General features: G+C 42.4%; 1 protein-coding gene across 1 annotated transcript in view; it reads left to right on the top strand.

The window, feature by feature from the left end:
* Positions 1-4,452: 4,452 nt before the first annotated feature.
* The window catches only part of PPP1R3A (protein phosphatase 1 regulatory subunit 3A), a 38,578-nt gene continuing 22,335 nt past the window's right edge, over positions 4,453-20,695 (top strand). The window contains exon 1 of the mRNA XM_039512658.1: positions 4,453-5,273. Coding sequence (XP_039368592.1) covers positions 4,480-5,273 — 794 coding nt within the window. The 5' untranslated portion in view covers positions 4,453-4,479. The remainder of the gene's footprint in view (positions 5,274-20,695) is intronic.

The raw sequence follows: 20,695 nt of genomic DNA, 5'->3' as shown, positions 1-20,695 counted from the left end.
TCAACATGTGAGAAACTGCTGTCACAGTCTTCGTTCTTCATATTTGGCCCATTGTCTGAGGCCATGAACCAAGGAGAGAGAAAGGATGTTGTAAGCTCTTTGGGAGAGGGACCATCTTTTCGTTCTGTGTTTGAATAGCACAATGCGGTCCTGGTCCATGATTAGGGCTACTTGGTGCTATGGTAATACAAATAAATAAGAATCTTCTGTGACAGTATCAATTTTTTCCAATATGTAGCTAACAGCAGGTTGCTCCTCAAACACACATAGGGGCATGGTGGTGTGCTGATACATATTATTGTTATCAGTGCATATAGGAATGCATTGTCTAAAGTGCTGATAGAACATTGGAAGCTTCCATCTTTGCATCAATACATCCTGACCAAGAAGAGAAAAATCTTAGGCTAACTCAGATAATGCTTTAGTCAAAGACTAATAGGTATGGCAAGAAGAAAGTTATCATACAATTATGTAATGGGCAAGGGGTGGATTAGCTGAATTGGATTTTGTTATAATTTGCTATAAATGGAAATTTCTTGGAAAGATAGCCTTGGTGAATACTGGGACAGTAATGGGCAATTCTACTCTGACAAGTGACTGTGTAAGAATGGGGCTTTCTCACTCAGTTGATTTGGTCCTTGTGACAAAAACCTGGAATCACTGCAGTAAATGGGAGTTTTGTTATTGGTTGCAATGTGTTGAGTGTATTCAGAATATCTCATTGCTTTAGTGACAAATTTATATATATAATATTTTATTATTAAAATATTTTTACTTTTTCTGTTAGCACTGTAAAATCAGCACAGGTTTCAGAGAACGAACTGGTTTCTATGCTGGCTCACAGAGATCAACAGAACTGAAAACCAACTGGCCACTGCAGGTCCAAATTCTCTGCAGCTCCATTGAGATACTCAGAATCTGTAACTGGGGGCAGAATATAAAGATAGCAAGAGTTGCACAGATACAACTTTGCTCTTACAGCCTTTATTAACTTGTTTCTCTTAAAATCACTGTTTATGAGGCCAGAATATCTTGGCAGAACACAGATGAACATGATGTGTGCATTCTTTCTTAAGACCACAGACTTAAAAAAAACAATGATTTCAGGATATTCCTCAGGGTATGCCAAGACCCTGTTTTCTAAACCTTTTTGGCCTTTAACCATCTCTCCTCCAGCTTTTATGACCATCCAGCAACTGTCTGAGGTAGTCTGTTCTTCATGGAGAAACCATTCCTATATTCTCACCCTACTCCACCTATTACTTAGGCTTCATACTCTGGGTTGAACTGGACTGAGGTGAACGCAATTTTTCTAGCCCACTGGGGAACATACCGTTTGACCAGGGTTCCTGCTGCTCATCGTCAGTTGGCCTGAAATCCTCTTTTGTGGCTTTAATAAAGATGCTTCCATGAGGCCCCTCCTGGAATGCTCACTGCACAGTTTGTTGTGCTGGAGAAGCTGGTCCCTGTACTGCTGTGAAAGCTTTACTGGGACATGTTAATTTTTACCGTGATCCCATTCCTGGCCCAATTGCTTGTAGTGGTTAGAATATTGCTTAACTAGCATTTAAGAATATACGGAAACTGGTTAAATCTTAATTCAGCATTTGAATTTAATAATATTCAAAGGTAAATAAAAAAGGGAAGCTGGAGCCCTAGAGAAGGAGGGCCCAGGCAAGTTGCGCCAGGAAAATGGTTTGAAAATACCTTCGGTGCAATCCAGAGGGGAAATAAACTGCTCCTCAGTTCAGAAGTGCTGTCTCTCTTTAAATCAAGACTAAAAGTAATCCCCAAGCAGGGATTGTTTTGAAACAACTGGGGGATGAATTCCACAAGTGGTAGGGTAGAGTTTCAGAACCACAGACTAATCCCATTCAGTTAAAACACTGACATGACTGATGTTATTTGGGTTTGGAAAAGTTTTGCCCTCCAATGTCTATTTCTGTTTTCCAGAAGGAACTGAAGAGAACAAATATTAATTGCAAATAAAAGTCTGACCTATGCTGACAAGAGCATAGAAATCCAGACATGAGGATGATGCTTTTTACTTAAAGCTCCTTGTAATGCAAAGTTACTTGTCATGTGATGTAACACGCTTTACACTGGCAGAGTTGGCCAAGACAGTCTAACAGTGCCCACTGAAGTCTATGTAAAGATTCCCATTTACTCTTTGGGCATTGGAGCAGGCCCAGACAGAGCATTTTTTCTGAATTAATAGGCTTAACTCCCCCACCCCCAAGTCTATCTCTATTCAGGCTTCCCTATAGTCTTTCAAGAGTTTCAGCCTTCACAGTTTTTGGTAACCTTCTGCTTACTCACCTCAGTCCTTCCCTTTTTATCTAAGAGTGAACCAATTTTAAAAGGCCTCACTGGTACCAGATAAGCCCTGAACTCCTGATTTCCTTCACTCAGGAGCTCTGCCTTACTAGCCCAGCCCTTCCCAGCTGTGTGGTCTGCCAGAGAGTTCACCAGGGAGTTAATCCCTGTCTGCAAGCTACTGGGTCTCTGGAAACTTTCAAAAAGGCTTTCATAACCAATAAAAGGGGAAAATTGCAGCATGTAACAGAAAAGGACCAAATCATTACAGTAGTACTGCTGTAAGTAAGCTATAGTGGTTTATACCATTGCTATTGGAATATTTTCTTAGATTATCTAGGCAGAGAGGGTGTGAGACAGCCACAATTTACCACAGGCCTCACATGACCCAAATTGCACATAGTCAAAATGGCCCAGGGCATGTAGCTGCCAGGATATAGGTTGCTGCAGCTATGCACTGCTTTTGCTCCTCATAAGCAAGGGCAGAAGAGAAACTGCTGTCACATGAGAACTTACCTAGGGAGAGAAGATGGTGGCTGCTCCTGTGGGACCCCAAAAGGCTCCCAACAGAGATCTCCCTCCTCTCTATCTTTGGCATGCGGTCACCACTTCTCTGCAGGCCTATGCTGCACAGATCTCCTGTCTTGTGTGCAGAGGCTCTCTAAGCAGCATCTCCTTCTTTGTTACAGAGCATGGTAGCCCCCTTATTAAAAATTATTCTACAGCAATAGCCCCAAATTCTGCAGTTTACAGTAGTGATACTCTGGCGGGATAGGCATTTATGGTAAAATACTTTACTTTTTTTTTTAAATAAAGGGAAGCACTGCTTCTATGTGCCCTGTCACAAGAGGACATATCAACTGAGATACAGTGACAACAGGGGAGTAGGGAGGCATAACAGCAATGGATGAGACAATGGCAGAGGTGAGAATAGTGGAGAAATAGCAAACAGGAATGGAGATGCACTCACAGTGTGGGAGGCAGTATCATCAGAAAAGGGGGCTCATGGGAAAGAGAGTGACATTGGGGCAGTAGGGGAAGACAGTTAGTAGACATGATAGGGAAACAGTGGTGTTGCCAGGTCATGGCTTTGCCTCCTGATCAGTGTAACATTGTACGTTTCTACGTACAGAGTGACTTGAAAGTGATATCCAAATGCTGACTGATTAATGGCTCATTTCTGGCATTTAGCCACAATCCCATGCTGAGGGTGATGCAGAGCCATTTAACTCCAGTGGGAGCACTGGGAGGCATTCTGCAGAAAAGGTGGAGGGAGCAATACCCCTTTAAGGGGTGAAGCACACTTCCTTCCACCTCCCTGGCTGGCCAGCATGAGGTTGGTGATTCTGGGTAGCTGCATAAGGAGGCAGGGGTCCCTGTTTCCATATCCATGCAGCTGAATAAGGGCTAGCTACAATTTAGCCCTAAAAGATCTTATAGCATAACCAGTAGTTCCTCACAACTTGATCTCCAGTTTAGTCACTAAAACTTTTAACTACATTCTGGGTTCATTGGAATGTTTATTATTATGGCTGTATTAAAATTGGCAAATGTTTCTGATGACAAGATCCTGGTGTAAATGGGCATAGCTCCAGAATCTGGCCCAGTGAATTTGCATGGTATAGAATCAGGACAGAATTTGGTTCTCTGTGTCCCTTGCATTTTTGTATTTGGACACAATGTAAATAATGTCCTTAAGAAGTAAAGTCGAAATTATGCACAGTAAAGAAAACATTTTGTTGACAGAACATGTATCCCAATGGGACATTTATGGTTTTACATTTGTGCTATGTTATACATTTGATTTACAATGTAAATTCATTGTATAAAATATATATATTATCACATTTTGACAATGCAAAGAAGTCAGATTTTTAAATGTTACCTTTGTGCTTTGCCTGTAGATGCTTCCTTAAAAAAAAAAAAAAAGGTCGATGCATTATTTAAAACTTATGTCTGAAATTGTAACGCTAATGCTATCAGATTTAAAGCCTTTGGAGAAGAGTCCAACATAGTTTACACACCACTGCACCTATTAATAGACCTGACTCCCTTTTCTTTCAATGTCAACTGTAACATTAATCCTTGTTTTAAATCATAGTGTCTCAAATATCAGCTGCCACTAGTTGCAGAGTTCTCTTTCAGTTTATATCAGAGAGCCCAATGGAGTCTTTTGAAGAACCCAGTCAGATTAGAAGGGATAACTTATTAGAAGTTCCTGCTTTAAATGACTCCCTTTCAGAAGATGAAGATATTAAAGGAACCCTTAAGCCTCGTTTCTCCCCCCTTCCCCGAAGGCGGAATTCTGCTTCTTCAGAAGACATGGAACCAGAACCTCCATCTACCATTGCAAGAAAAGTTTCGTTTGCTGATGCATTCGGCTTTGATCTTGTGTCTGTTAAAGAGTTTAATACCTGGGATGTTCCAATCACATCACAAAACGATGACTTAGAAGTTAAAGTTTTAACTGCGGAGGAATATTTTCTCTCTCCTCTGTTTATATTACCTGCCTCACAAGAAGACCTTTTGCAAAAAGTGCGTGTACAGAAAGTACTGCTAGAGTCAATTGAATTCCTACCTGGGATAACATGTATGAAGGGCATTATTCGAGTTCTAAATGTATCTTTTGAAAAGTTGATATATGTGAGAATGTCACTGGATGACTGGCTAACTTATTATGACATCTTAGCAGAATATGTGCCTAATTCTTATGATGGTGAAACTGACCAGTTCTTCTTTAAGATTTCATTGGTTCCTCCTTATCAGAGAAATGGAGCTAAAGTTGAGTTCTGTATACGTTATGAGACATCTGTTGGTACATTCTGGGCAAACAACGATGACAAAAATTACATACTACTCTGTCATAAGAAAGAAACTGTTCAGGAGGTGGATAATGCATCTCATGAAGAGGCTACTGACAAATACATCAAAGGTTGCTTAAAGACATCACCAAGCAGGTGAGATGACTTCTTACTAGTTTTCACTGGTTTTCAAAGTCCTCAAATACAACAGTCACTATTTAAAAGTCAGCATTTTGTCAACAATAATCACACAGTTTTTTTGTGATTATTGTCACAAATAAATGACAATTTATTGTGACACAGTTGTATCTGAGACACCAGTTTTTCCATATTTGAGAAAAGAGAATAATTGGTAACTTTGTGGTATCTGCTGGTTAATGCTGACTTTTTAACTGCAACCATTAAGCTTTGCTTCCACTTGTTGTCCAGGATTAGTAAAACCATTCTGCTCAAGAACTGTTTTCAGTAAAACACATACTTATTTAATACAATTGTGTTAAGTCATGAAGTCAAACGTTATTATTACTAAATATGCCACGTTTGCTGTTGGTTGGGTAAATGTGGGTTCTGCAGCTACATGAAATAATAAAAATTAAGGGGTAAACGCTGCTTTTAATCTCTGCGGCACGGAATTACAATTAATATCCGTGGGAATTTGGCTGTACACTGAGGTGGGCTTATAGTCACAAAAATTTTAAATTCAGTTCTTTGGCATATCAAAAACCTTTCTAAAGCAGAAAATATACCCAGATTTTTTATGATATATGTCACAATAGGTGTGTACTGTGAATTCATATGGAATTTTCTAAATGTCATTACTAAAACCAAAAACCAGTAATGGTGGTTCAGGAAGCTAATAACTCAGGGAGGGGACTTGTTTCACTCAGAGCAGCTGGAACAATCTTCTCTGTCATTGGCTGGGCTATGCTGCCAGTGGCCTGTAGTGAGATCTTCTTCCCAGCAGTGATGGATGTTTCTATGGGCACTGAAAAAATACTAAACAGGCGAGAATACAAAGGAGATTAACAGTGACATACAAAAAAAATAGACAAACAGAGGCACGTTAAAATAAGCCTTATAATGGAAATCTGTTGGTTTATTTTAAAACAATGTCTGCAGACATGTACTATAGTAACTAGAAAGCAAAAAGTTAATGGTTAAATTATGACTTAAACTCACAAACTCAAGGAAATTCAGGAATATATCTGAACTTCTGGATTCCTATTTTCTATTTAACTCAACCTGTTAAACATAAATAAAACAGCACATATATGGGCTCTGCTCCTGCTCCCATTGAAGTCAATTGCAAAACTCCCATTGCATGATCAAGCCCATGAAGCCCAATCCTGCAGTTTTTGCTCAGGCACCATCCCAGTAGAAATCAATGGTAATGTTGCTTGACTGAGGACAGCAGGATCAGGACCATGTTTTGTCCTCAGGTTCTCTCTTCAATATCAAGGCACAACAGGTGAATTAATGATGAATTTTCAGCCTTAATTTTCTATGTAACTTCCCAGACAATGCTATTTTACCTTTGTGGTTTTAAATGCATATGGCCTATACTTCCCCGTGTGAGCAAAAGTGAAGGGCAGGATACCTGTACCCCAACTGGACCTGGGGCTGGAGGTGCAGGGAGAAAGAAGTCAGTTGAGGACCCTAACCCTGCAGATTGCTGCCAGACTTGAAGGGCAATACCTCTTCTATCTCTGTTACCCAACCGCTGTGATGAGCATCTACCACTTCCAGTTGTTCGCAATAACTGAATGGAAGAGCATGCAATGGGACTTAATGGTGCTGCAGGCATTAATTCTCTGAGTTCTCCTATGGCTTGCCTAGAATCAGGGTGTGGGAAAGAAGCATGCCATGCTATGGATTCTCCCTGCCATCCCTGTATATGCTAACTTCTGACCTGGGGTCAGACAGAAGAATGAACAATAAGAAAGGGAGTAGCATCCCATTTAGCCACCTTCCTCTCCAAAATGCCCCATATGACTTTCATATGGATTTGTTCCCTCCCATACCATGTAGCAGGGAACCACAGGGGATGTATGTTTTTGTGGTAGTATAAATAAAAGTCCTGCTGCCTCAGTCCCATGAAGGTCCCTTTGCATGACATCAGCAAATTGCCCTGACACCCACTTTAAGTACCAGAGCAGCGTAAAGAGGCCTTAGTGTAAATAAAAGCACTCTCAAAGGATCTATATAAGCTGTCTTAAAAATTCTCTCTGGTCCCTGAGAGACTATGTGGGCCTGAATCTAATGTTACATCAGTGTGAATCCATGGACTTCAGGAGAATTACAATGTTCACTGTATCAGAGGGGTAGCCATGTTAGTCTGGATCTGTAAAAGCAACAAAGAATCCTGTGGCACCTTATAGACTAACAGACGTTTGAATGTTCACTGGTGCGAGATCAGATTCGGGCTCTCTGGCTCCGAAAGCACGATTACTTACAGTGCATGCAGTACGTCCATAGCTAAGGGTTATTGCTACCTAGTCATGAAAACAGGGACTTTTAAATGTTAAATCGCATCTAATGTGATTAGAGTGTTTTTTTCTATCAGACAGACACCAAGGCCAAATCAATAAGAACATCTGGTCAACATTTTTGAAAATCAGGGCACTTAGGTACCTATATATGGACTAACAGATGCCTAACGTTAGGGACAAATTTTAAAAGTCTTTAAATCTCATCTCAAAACATGGATAATTTGCCTGACAGATCATGTATCTTTCAGATAGATAAGTATTTAAGAACTTTTTTAAAAAGGGATTTTTAACCAGATAGGTTTATCAACTGTGGGCCGAACCCTGCTTGCCTAATGCAGTGACTTCAGTGTGAACTACTTGTGAGAATAAGAAGAAAAGGATAGCATGCACTGTCAGAAATAAGTTACTGAGGATACACAATAGTGACCCATTTTGGCACTTTATGGGTCTACTCACATGAGTCGGGACTATTTGTCTGCGTCAGGGCAGGAATGGGCCCTGCAACATGATTATTTTTAAGAAACTGGACCCCTCAACATGGGCTCAACATACCATAAGTTCATAATGAAAAGTGAACCTCTTGACTTATAAAAATTGAAAAGCACCTGGGTGTGATTATCAGAAACACACAAGTGCTTTTGAAAATCCTGGCACAATACTGTTGTCCCCCCCACACACACTTCTGTACTTAAACATGGCTAAACAGATCTGTTCTAAACTTTTTGCCTTCCTCTGTGTCCTTCCATGCTGAGATTCAATCAAACATGAATTTTAATATCTGATTTATAACACCTTTCAAAAACTGTATCAGAATTGACAGTATAATATGTAGAAAATGTCTTGCTATAATAGGATGCTTTTGCAAGCTTCAGAAATCATTTATATTCAATGGAGTTTTGAATAGTTCAAAAACTCATTCAAAGGAGTTTTTATAATGCACGTTATTTGCTTTTTATTTGTTGGCCTGTTTGAGGTTGTGCAGTTGCCTTACAAAGTCCCACAAGTATACAAGTCACAGAAAGGGAAAAAGAATATTAAACTCAAACTAATTACATTCTAGCATTTAATCATTTGAAGGTCAGCATTTAGAAAAGAGAACAGTTGGAAAATGCATATGATTTGAATCACATGCATCCTAACAGATTAACAAATATAGCATTGTATAAGCAATAGTTGAAGTGAAAATTGACAATTTGTGCCTCTCACTCGGGTATCTTAAATCCATTTTTCTTAAATAGAAGTTGATTTCCTATTAGTTCCATTAGACTGTACCTAAGAAAAATGTCTGTAATACATAGCAGCAAGTATCTGATGAGCTGTGGAAACACTTTCAGTAAGGCGCAATTTGTATTATATTTCAACAAGGCACAGACAATGAATCTGAACTATGGCCCTTGGTCCTAGAGTTTTGTACATGATTTTATAGTGGATTGATGCTAATACTGTCTTTGGTCATTATTTGCCTGAAGTCATTGGAACAGTGGTAGCAAGCATATGAGAGATGTGGCTGAATGGCATAAATATTATGCCAAGAAACAGATATGGAAACAGTTGGAGTACATGTAAGCATGAGTGCAGTATAATTCATGATGGCAGTGTGTGCACATTTGGCTCCCTACCCTCTTTGAAATAGCTGATGGATACTGTCATTTTTATCATAACTGCTAGAGATATCACCCACTTGCTTCTCTCGCTCTTTCCCCAAAATGGTACTTTCTAAATTGATGGTGCAGCTCAGTAAGCTGGTTGGTTGGTCTTGTTCTTTCTTTCCTAGAAGTAGATTCTTAATTGTTTTATTGTAGCATTCTTCAAGAGTTAATACATCAATTGACTTTTCTCTGTGGACTGTCTGAAGTGATGCTAGTTTGAAACAGAAACAAAAATAAGGACAAAGGCTAGGATAAAGGCTATGTTATATGTAGTGAATAGGTGAAAGCTTAAAGGGTCAGATTTGATGGTCCATTTTGTCCATTTTGAGTTGCATAAGTGCAGAGTGGCCTTAAAGCTGCTGTTGATAGCTGGTGGTGAGTCTTCCTGCACAACTGTCTGCTGATGGGCAGCTAGCAGAAGCTGCTCTGCTGGCTTCTGCTCCAGCTGCTCCCCTCTTCTGGCAGAAGTGAAAGAAGAAGGCATATGGGGGACATAACATGGTAGAGCTCCCTGATGCCCAATCCTCTGCTGGCATAAGATCCCTGAGGGCCAATGTTGTTTCTTTGCAGCTCTAGCCTGTGCCAGGGTCAGACAGTTCTGAATCAATGAGCTCCAACCAATTCCCTGTGTCTTTGCCTCCCCATCTGAGTGTGGCTGGGAGGGAGTGGAGAATCAAGGCTGGAAGAACCTGAGAATTACTCTGGAGCATGTTTGCTCCAGGAGTGTTGGTAGAACGACAAGATGCCATATCAAAAAGAATGTGTTTAAATTTTTAATCTTTGCTTTTGATTATTGTACATCACAATCAGAAAGAGGGAAACAGTGAGTGAAAAAGGTATTAAAACACCCCCTCCCTGCTTTGTGTACATCTGTTTAATCTCAAGGTTGTTATGGAGAATCTTAAATCGTAAGTGTACACCTCGGTCAACATACAGACATGGGGATTTGACTAAAGCTCATTACTATTATTAGGAAATAACTATATTCACATTTCTTATCATGAGAGCAGCTGTTCCCTACTGCTGTTAGAGCAGGCTGTCCATTCACAAGGAGCCAGCTGAAAGAGCTGCATTACTGCTGTTGTCAAGCCAGCCCTGATGTTCCCAGCTTGCTCTCTATATTCTTCCTACCACTACAGGTCAAAATCTGTGGAGGGCAGTTCTCACAGCTAGAGTGGTCATGCCCCCAATAAGAGTGATGATATGCTCACGGAGCCCAGTCTTGCCCTCATTAAAGTCTATGATAGTCAGAGCCTACAGTTCCATCATGCCCTGGCTGTGGAATTCACTACTTGCCACACAATTGTGCTCATGAATCCAAGGTTTCGTTTGTTAAAAAATGCTATTTCTAGCTCTCATGGTTTTGAAGCAAATCTTGAAAATGTGAAACAAGTGCAAAACACTGGAGTGCTGTCTTCCTGAGTCTGCAGACAGCCTGAAACAATATATCTGAGAGTTGTTCATTTTAGCAGAAAAATCTAGCTAATATGCCTACACCACTGTCCCAAATAGGTTCCTAAGCCTTCTCAAGTACCAAAACAACCAATGTCCAGCTACCTACCTGCCAAAATTTGCAGCTTCCACCCCCATGTGTGCCAGGTTTGTATAATTTTTGGTGAGGCCCAGAATGGGTTCAAGCAGAGCTGTCTTGTCCATAGGACAGACTGGGGCAACTGCCCTGGGCCCTGTATTTTGGGGGGCCTGCACATCAGGGGGATGTGGGGTCCAGGGTGGCCTGTGGGGTTAATGGCACCGGCAGAAGTGAGCAACCCAGACCCAACCCGCCCTGCTCCGCTCTGCCCCGATGGCTCACGGCGTCGCTTGGGGGAGGGGGCGGAAGCCGGAAAGAAGTGGGGCAGGATCTTGGGGGAAGGGGTAGAATGGGGATGGGGAGTGGGTGGAGCAGGGGCAGGCTGGGGCCAGGTCACTCGCTGCTGCTGGCACCAGGCTCCCTGCTAACCCTCCAGGCTGCCCTGGACCCAGAGCTGTTCTGTCCATAGGGTGGACTGGGGTAACCGCTCCGGGCTCTGTGCTTTGTGGGGCCCTGTGCTTCAAGAGGACACAGGGTCCAGGGCAGCCTGGGGTATTAGCGGGGGGCCTGGCGCCAGCAGCTGCAAGCGACCCCTGCTCCGCCCCCTCCCCACCCCCATTCCACCCCTTCCCCCAAACCGCCACCCCTACCCCATCTCTTTCCGGCTTCTGCCCCCTCCCGCAAGTGACGATGGGAGCTGGCGGAGCAGAGTAAAGCAGGGCGGGCTGGGGCTGGGTCACTCACTGCTGCCGGCACCAGGCCCCCTGCTAACTCCCCAGGCTGCCCTGGACCCCGCATCCCCCTGAAGTGTGGGGCCCCCCAAAGTGCGGTAAGCCCATACATTGGTGAAGCCCGGCCCATGTTCTTAAATATTGATGGAGCATGGACACCGTGGGCCCATATAACTCACTGCTTATGTCCACCCTGACAACTTTTATTTTGAAATTAGGCATTGTCATTACAAAAGTTTGCAGCATATTCAAAACTGAAGTCAGGGGATAGAAAAATAAATGTAAGGAACCAACAAAATAAACAACATGCCGCTAAGGACTACAGTACTGACTGCTATTCATTTTCATATATAATTGTAAACCTATTTTTGGTCTGCTTCTGTAATGACAACACCATCTCCATCAGGGTAGACTTTCCTTTTAAGTTTGGGTAATTGGTACTGAAAAGTATGAGGAATATTGGTCATGTGTGAAACTTGATTAAAAAAGACAGGTGTTTTGCAATTTGACTATCTTTTCTCAACCATACTGGTTTTATTACTTCAGTGGCCAAATCATCTAACTTAGTTCTTTGTACATTATTTATCTTTAATTTTACATTTAGGCATGCTGAACTGTTTAAGTGTGTGAGACTCTTCTGCAGCCATTATAATTTCATTGGCTTCTTTCGGTGATATCACTATATTGACATTTATAATAACTATGGGCCTGATCCTGCAACATCCACATGAGCAACTTTATGCATCTGGGTAGTCCCTTTGAACTTCATGAGACTTCTCATGTGTGTAAGTGTTTGCAGAACTAGGGCCTGTGTCTGCAGTCTTTCATGCCACTGCTTAAGGATTTTAGGACAAATGGAAATATACCGCTGAAATGAATGGCTGTACTCCATTGTTCATTGTCTCTATTGTCTGTCAAAGTCCGTTTGCCCACTGAACTAACATGATAATGAACATTTCAATATTGTCTTCGACCAACCATTCTTGTGCGATTCATAAATGTTCTTTAAATACAGTCTCAAAAAATGAGAAAGTTGTCATTATTTCAAATCCAGCCTAGTTCAGTACTGATCAAAAATTATTAGTAACCTGATGGCTGTTCAGTGAACTGTTTTATGGTCTCAGTCCAGTTGTCAGCTGGGAAGTGTCCACATCACAAGTTATATTTTTCTGTATCTATGAGTAAACATTTAAAGTGCCTAAAATTTGTTTACATGAAACACAGCCTGGCAGCATGAGAGACAGATTTAATTAGCGGGTTTGTTACTAGAGTCACTCTAGCTGTTTATTCTGATGAAGAATTTTAAGTCATGATCCAGCCACAGCCTTCTGGCTCTGAAGCTGAAGACAATAGATTTCAATTGCTCTGAAATAATTACTGAAGGCTAACCACATATAATTTTTAAACATAAAACTTGGATTTTCCCTGCCAAATAGAAGAAGAGAAAAATAAGTAAAATAGGCACTTTAACAGCTAAATACGGCCCATGTCCTGTGATGAGGGAAGGGGAAAGACAGCTACAATAATGAGAACAAGCAGCCATGTCTGTGCTAGGAGTGGCTATATAGTCCATAATCCTTCAGTGGCACACAAGAAAATGTTGGGTGATGTGGCTGGCTAACATACCGATGACCAATAGGGGCATGGTTTTCTAGATACCTCTAACTGGTGTATGTCCTCAGCTGCAAGAAACAGCTGACTTTGTGACTAGAGCAGGGCAAGAAACAGTTTTCTTGTCCTGGAAAGTTTTTTCCTTTCCTGATTTGGAATAACAAAGCAAAATCTCAAAAATGTTAGCGAATCAACAACTCCCTCCCCACCCCCCACCCAAAAAATAAAATAAAATTGGGGGCAAGTCAACATTTTGTTTTGATTTCCATCACATATATATTATGTATTTGGTAAATTTCAAAATGAATACTCATCATGAACCAAAACAAAAAACCCAACACTGTTTTTTTTTTTCATTTTGAAAATGTCACAATGGGATATTTTGACAATTCTGAATCTTTTCTTTCCAAAATTTCTTTGAGATGAGAAGTTTGTTGAAACAGGCACTTTCCCACAAACAGTTTCAGTTTTGGCAAATCACCATTTTGCAATGGGGAAAAAAAGAAAAGCTTTGTCTTGAAAAACTCCCCACCAACAGGGCCGCCCAGAGGATTCAGGGGGCCTGGGGCAAAGTGGAGGAGCTGCGGCGCTTGTACTCACCCGGCAGCGGTCTGGGTCTTCTGCAGCATTTCGGCGGCAGGGGGCCTTTCAGTTGCTCTGCCTCTTTGGCAGCACTGAAGGCCCCCCCCCGCTGCCGAAGACCCGGACCGCCGGCGAGCCAGGGCTTGCGGGGCCCCTGCGGGGCCCGGGGCCTGGGGCAAATTGCCCCACTTGCCCCCCCCAGGTGGCCCTGCCCACCAACTCTAATGACCAATTATTTGTCCCTGGTGCCTGCTGACAGCAGCAGCAAAGAGTACTGTACCAGGCTGCTGCATGTGATGCTGCCCTGCACCACTGAATTAGACACAAGAGTCAGAACCTCCGCTCCCCTTTGCTATGCAGGCTGTTGAGTGCATAGGCAGGTATTTGGTTGTCCTTGTGGCAGAGTTCCTGAAAATGAGTGTATTAAACTCTCCTGTTCTTATTTTCTATTAGTGTAAGAGAACAATTGGCATAAATCTCCTTGGTCTCCTAGCTTTTTTAATAGATATATTGATAGATATCTCATATTTGCCTTCTCTTTTTAATTCTAGTGATGCAAGAAAAATAAAAATCACTCCTTAGTATTGATCATATCTTGGTATTTTTGTGCACATTCAGAGCCCTATTCAACCCATACCTGCTTCCAAGTTTCTACTGCATGCAAGCTTTCTAAGCCTCCCATGCGCCAAAGTCCGGGAGCTGTCCTCAGGTAGTCCCCACTCACAAGTGGCAGAATAGGGCTTTATATGGTCACCAGTTCTGACCCCTTCACAAGGACACTATCTGTCTCTCTGTCTCACCTGACTGCCATATATCTATCTATGGTTTCTTTATGGCACCTGTCACCTTCTTACAGAAGTGGCTTGGTATACTGCAGAGATAAGGTGGGTGATGTAATATCTTTTATTGGACCAACTTCTGTTGGTGAGAGAGAAACAAGCTTTCGAGCAACACAGAGAGCTCTGGAAATGACTGGAGAAAGCTAAAAACCTTTTAAAATACTTCTCCTGATATGGTAGCTGAGGGTTGGTTTTTTTTCTAGTTAACAGTGCAGGAAATGCTTTAAAGGAGGTCACGTAGCCTGAAACCTTCTCCCTGTCTGACTTTTCCAAAATAGATTTAACATGAAGAAGCCTGATGAATAAGAGGATAAAAACCCCACAATGGCATTCACGAAGGACAAGAGAATGGGACCCTCACACCCCTCCCCAATCCCTTGCCACAACAGCAATTTGAGGTTGGGCCCATACTCCCTCCAGAGGTCCACTACCTCGTTCAGTGATCTGGGAAAGAGACACATTTTTCACTCTCATACCAAGCTTAAAAAACTAACAACGCTCCTGAAATTTAACCACTGACTCAACTTTCTCCCTCTCTGCAGCTATACAAGGGGAGAGCACACATCTTCAACAGATGGACTGGGGACAGGCACACTGGTAACAGGAAATAGTATTGATAATTTACAAGGTTCCTTAACACAATCCCCAGCAGCTCTGTTACGCCTGTCTTTTTTTTTAGTATTCCCCTTGCCCACCATGCAGACCTTGTCTCTCCAGAAGTTAGCCCATGGTATGAGTGACTGAAGTTGGTTTCTGAGAGTTCTCTGTTCCAAAGAGTGGTGTAACATGTCTCCAGGATTAGGTTCTTTATATTATTCTTGTGCAGCTATCTCCATAATGCTCCATATCTTAATGCTCTATGACTGTGCTACAGTGATATCTGGTAAGATACAGAGTTATATATATGGCTAGTCTAGCTTCATTCAAGATATGAGCAATACACTGCCTGCGTCTTTTCAAAAGCATCATAACTCTAAGATAAGCCATAAAAATTAGAGATGGACCATGCTAAGGTTAAAAAATTAGGTTTGAGACTAGTTCCAGGCTAGGATTCAGGTTTGGATTTGATGGTACAGAAGTCTCCAACTTAGAAAGCTTCTTGACTTCGTAGATATATACTAAATTTTATAGATTGCACAGGCTTGCCACTTAAACTTAAACTCTTTTATAATGAGCTAGAAAATAAAACCTTATTTCCAGGAACTATGTTTGCTTTGGGGCTATAATTATTTGTATCCCCAGACCTGGCCAAGGCACTTTGTTCTGTGCCATCTATCTTCCCATTTCCATCATAAACTAAGACTTAAAAAAAGAAGAAAATATTAGCAATTGGAAGCAATAATCCCCCAGGAAGCACTATCCCAAATAATCTTAATCAAAAATAGGTTTGTTACAAACATTGCCTGAACCCTATTGGGTATTATTTATTCAGCAAAAAACATTCAATTCCCTCACAGTTGCTCCCTGGATCAATTGGCCCTCTTAATATTATTTATCATTGTTGTATGTTCCTTTACATACAGTATCTTCACCTAGTCATTTGCTACCAGACATTCTTTCTAATCTCTCCTTGTTTGGAAACCAATAATAATATTTTTGCCCTTTTATGGACCTTTTCTGGTTTCACTTCCTAGTTTGAGATGAGGCAACCAAAAGTGGGAAACACATTCAAAATGGTTTATATAATCTTATAATTTACTCATTCTACATATGGGAACAGTCAGCCGTAGACTCCCTATGATTGTGTACCTTGTTTGATTGATTTATTTTTGTGCAGATTTAATGCCTGTGAAAGAAACCGAATCGACTGTCCTGGATACTAAAGTCCTCTATTCACAGAACTGGAAGCAATGCAAGCTTCCTCTCACTTCCTTACCAGTGTATCTCCACCCTGACTTAGTCCTTTGATGATAAGTCATTTGGCCTCCATACCCGTTCAGTCCTTGTCCTCTATGCTATGACTGTCAACATGGAAGCTAATTAGTGGCAGTTGTTTTGTTTGTTTGGTGATATCTATCCACTAAGAATTAGACTGAGTCCCCTCTGAGACTATTGGTAGTTGAAGGTCATGTAATAATATTATGCTTATAAGAAGCAAACGGGATCTTTTTCAGGGGAAAAGGCAATATGCCATGTTTATTGGAGATACAACAATTAGCATATGCATTCAATCACACACACACACACGCTGTCCTGCTAGTCGATGTTATAGTTACCAGTCCAGAGTCTGGATCAATCTACTGGCCAGCTAGGTTGATCACAGGTAGAGAGGAGCCGGGTTCTGTTGGTCACGGCACGATGCTTTGGGGAAGTCTTGGCAGGACAAAGCCAAAGTTTCATGGCAAAGTACCCTGTTTATATAGTGATTTTCCTTCATTAGGACCAATGAGTTTTGCACCATCATGCTGTAATCAATTGTCGTTTGACGAGTGCTTGTTTTCTTAAATTGTTCTCATCCTTTATCTTGTTCTTTCATCAGTCTTTCAGGGAGTTACCCATGCTGGTTTTGATCACAGCTATCTTGTCCCCATTGATGGATGCCTGCCACATCTTTTAGTGTCCTCAATCTGCCCTCCTCTGACATCTCATTAGGGGTGTGTTGCAATCTCCTGGCACCTTTACGTCCGTCCTCAATTCCTTTCTAGAACATCTGGTCCAGTGATGGCCTTCACACTTATCTTCTAACACACACATTCCTCATTCACACACAAAACAGGATTGATTTACACAAAGCATTTGAACAGGAACATCAAATTGCAATGCAGGAGAAAACAATAATTGCATTCTTTTACTTATTTCAAAATGCTAAACCTACAACAAAGTGGTATTACTGCCTTGAAATCAGTTTCAGACATAAGATTCTGGCTAATGCTTCTTTACCAATGGCACAGTAGGCCATTGCTTTCTGCTTTCGGAAAGGGTGGCTGGCAGAATATGGTCAAATCATATCATACATCAATACATTTAATACACCCTACGTTATTATTCTTTAGCCTTCATTCTAAATTATACAAAATACATAAAACATAAAATCCTAGTACTACAATAAGTCTCTGGAAAAGCAATCTTGCAATAAGGTATCAAATTTTACATATGACTTCAATGTCATAGAATCTCCACCAATGGCACAAAATTTTTACCTTTTAACACTGTATTACTTTTTAACACAGCTAAATCTAATCGTTTTGGCTGATGCTGTACATTGAGCAGGTGGGTTCACTAAACTTTCTACTATAATTTCTAGATCTTTTCTTGAGAAGTAAGAACTAATGCAGAACCTATCAATGTACGAATATGCCTTACCTAGTTCTTGTCTATATTAAAGGTAATATGCTGTTGTGTTTCCCAATTTACCATTTTTCTTAGAGTTTTATTTAAAAAAATTACAAGATATTTACCTGGAAAACATTTAATAGCAGCTTAAAAGGTACAAACACAAAAAACATTAACTTTGCTTCCTAGCAACAGTGCCTATGTAGAAAGAAAGAGAAAGTGATTTCCAAAGAAGGGTGTCCTTCCTTAATTTCTAGCAAATTTGCATCAATACCTTTATATACAGTCTCATATAAAGAAAAGTGTCTCTTGTCTGCTACCTTCTCTGAGTTTAAGACTGTCTCAGCAGGAGTTGCTGAAGGATGAAACTTTTCTAACGATGATGATAAAGCAGCAAAGTGTGGAGACTGAAACTGAAATAATGATTGCTGTAATACTCTAAGGGTATGTCCATGCTACCCGCCAGATCGGCGGGTAGCGATCGATCTATCGGGTTTGATTTATCGTGTCTCATCTAGATGCGATAAATCGATCTTCGAACGCGCTCCCGTCGACTCTGGAACTCCACCAGGGTGACAGGTGGAAGCGGAGTCGATGGGGGAGCCACGGCCATTGATCCCACGCCGTGAGGATGGGAGGTAAGTCGAAATAAGATACGTCGACTTCAACTGTGCTATTCCCATAGCTGAAGTTGCGTATTCCTCCCTGTCCAGTGTAGACCAGGCCTAAGCATTTACAAGGTTCTCAAGAGAAAATATTTTGGTCAAATCAGACCCAGAACAACAAAACACTAAAAAAGATAAAAAATGAATAGGAGGTTAATAATTGGGGCAGAGTTAGTATAATGGGAGCACGTTTTCAAGAGTTGTTCACAAATGCATCAGACATAGGGTGCCCAGAGTCCCATTTTTCAAGGGACTGTCCTGTATTTAAGCCCTCTTGCAGGTGTCCCGACTTTTTCTAAAAAACAGACAAATTGTCCTGCATTTTCTGTCTTCCACTCCCAATGCTGTGCAGAGAACCAGCCCCTGGTCGGAGCACCCAGCTCACCAACAGCCTGGCCGGCAGGCTCCTTCCTTCTCCCACTGCCTCTGGCTGGGCTGACGCACTAGGAAAGCCCAAGACCCTCTGGCCTGGGGTGCTGGCCAGGAGGAGCCAAGCCCCTGGGAAGCCTCTCTGCCTCTCAGCTAAGCTCTGAAGTGGCCGGGGTAGGAGTGGGGAGAGAGATTCCCAGCCTGTTAGTGTCCTGAACCTGCAGGCTCCATCACAGCCCCCGGGGCGGCTTAGTGCCCTCTTCACCCATCCCCATCTACCCTGGGTTCTGCCCCAGGGAGCGCAGGGCTGCTTCATCCTATAGGCATTCTCCCTTGCTAAGCCACCTCTCTGGCTGGGTTCACTGAAGCCCCTGCAGTCAGGTTCCCTGGACCCTGGTGAACAATGCATCCTGCCTGTGCTGTAGACGGAGGTGGCTTGGTTATGTCGGTGGCCAGCAGCAGCCTTTTGACCAGGGGCGGCTTTAGGCATTTTGCCTCCCCAAGAATGGCAGGCAGGCTGCCTTCGGTGACTTGCCTGCGGAGGGTCCGCTGGTCCTGCGGCTTTGGCGGACCTCCTGCAGGCGTGCCTGTGGGAGGTCCACTGAAGCCGCGGGACCAGCGGACCCTCTGCAGGCATGCCTGCGGGAGGTCCGCCGAAGCCACGGGACCAGCGGACCCTCCGCAGGCAAGCTGCCGAAGGCAGCCTGCCTGCCACTCTCGCGGCGACCGGCAGAGCGCCCCCAGTGGCTTGCCACCCCAAGCACGCGCTTGGCGTGCTGGTGCCGGGAGCAGCCCCTGCTTTTGACACTGTGGAGGCAGGAAGGAAGCTGCTTCCAGTCACACAGGGGGATGGGGGAGAGAAGAGATGAACTCTGCAAAGACAGAGTTCATCCCCCTCCCCCCACATCCTCTGCTATGGCTGGAAGCATCTCCTGTCCCTTCCCTCCTGCACAGTGCCAAAAGGCTGCTGCTGGCCACATTCTGGTGTGAACCCTGGCAGAAATCTGGGGAGGGGGGAATGTGACCATGTGTGCCCCTCACGTGTTGCCTTGCTAAGACACGGTGCCGGGTACCAGGAGAGGTGGGTATGTTCCAGGGGCCCAGCCAGGCATGGAGGGCTGAGAGAGTCGGGCAGGGAGTGTGGTCAGTCACCCTCCCCGTTTGAGAGAGGGGTATGGGAGTGTGTGTGTGTGTGTCATCTCTCCCTGTGTGTGTGTGAGGGGTAGTGGTTTTATGTCACCCCTTTCCCATGTGAACCCTAAAGCCTTAAAGCTAAGAAGGTAAAGAAAAAGAATCCAACTACGTAGCATTTCTTTTTAACAGGGGCTCAGTCAACTTGATGTTAATTTGAATGTTTGTGCAACATAGTTCTGATTGATTGCCATTGAACTTGCTCGAATACGAGTAATTTTACCAGGTATCCCATATTCAGCATAGGGAAATATGGTCAGCCTAATCAGACATCACATAACCCACCCACCCCCAAAAAATATGGTCCCATTTTGAAACTATAAAATATTCTATTCCACTTGATAAATCCCGAACACATTAAAAGTATCAGTGTTATCCACAAACCTATATTTACATAATTAAATTAGATATTCTGCCTTTTCAATAACTGTCACCTCATCTCTGTTGTTTTCACCTCAAGACTCTAATTGTTTCTTTTATTGGAGCTAACCTACCAGTGTCCTTGGCAGTAGAGTTTATGGCTCATGCATTTACAGCAATTGTTTGGGCAATTTGTCATGTAGTATAACAATTGAAAAGCATTTTGCCAGCACAGGCCCAAGTCATCACATCACAATCCATTTTTATAATAGATAGTCTTAGTCTTGA

Source organism: Mauremys reevesii, linkage group 1, assembly GCF_016161935.1.
Source record: "Mauremys reevesii isolate NIE-2019 linkage group 1, ASM1616193v1, whole genome shotgun sequence".
Lineage (NCBI taxonomy): Eukaryota > Metazoa > Chordata > Testudines > Geoemydidae > Mauremys > Mauremys reevesii.
Note: the sequence above shows the minus strand (reverse complement) of the source record. Positions and strands in the feature narration are given on the sequence as shown.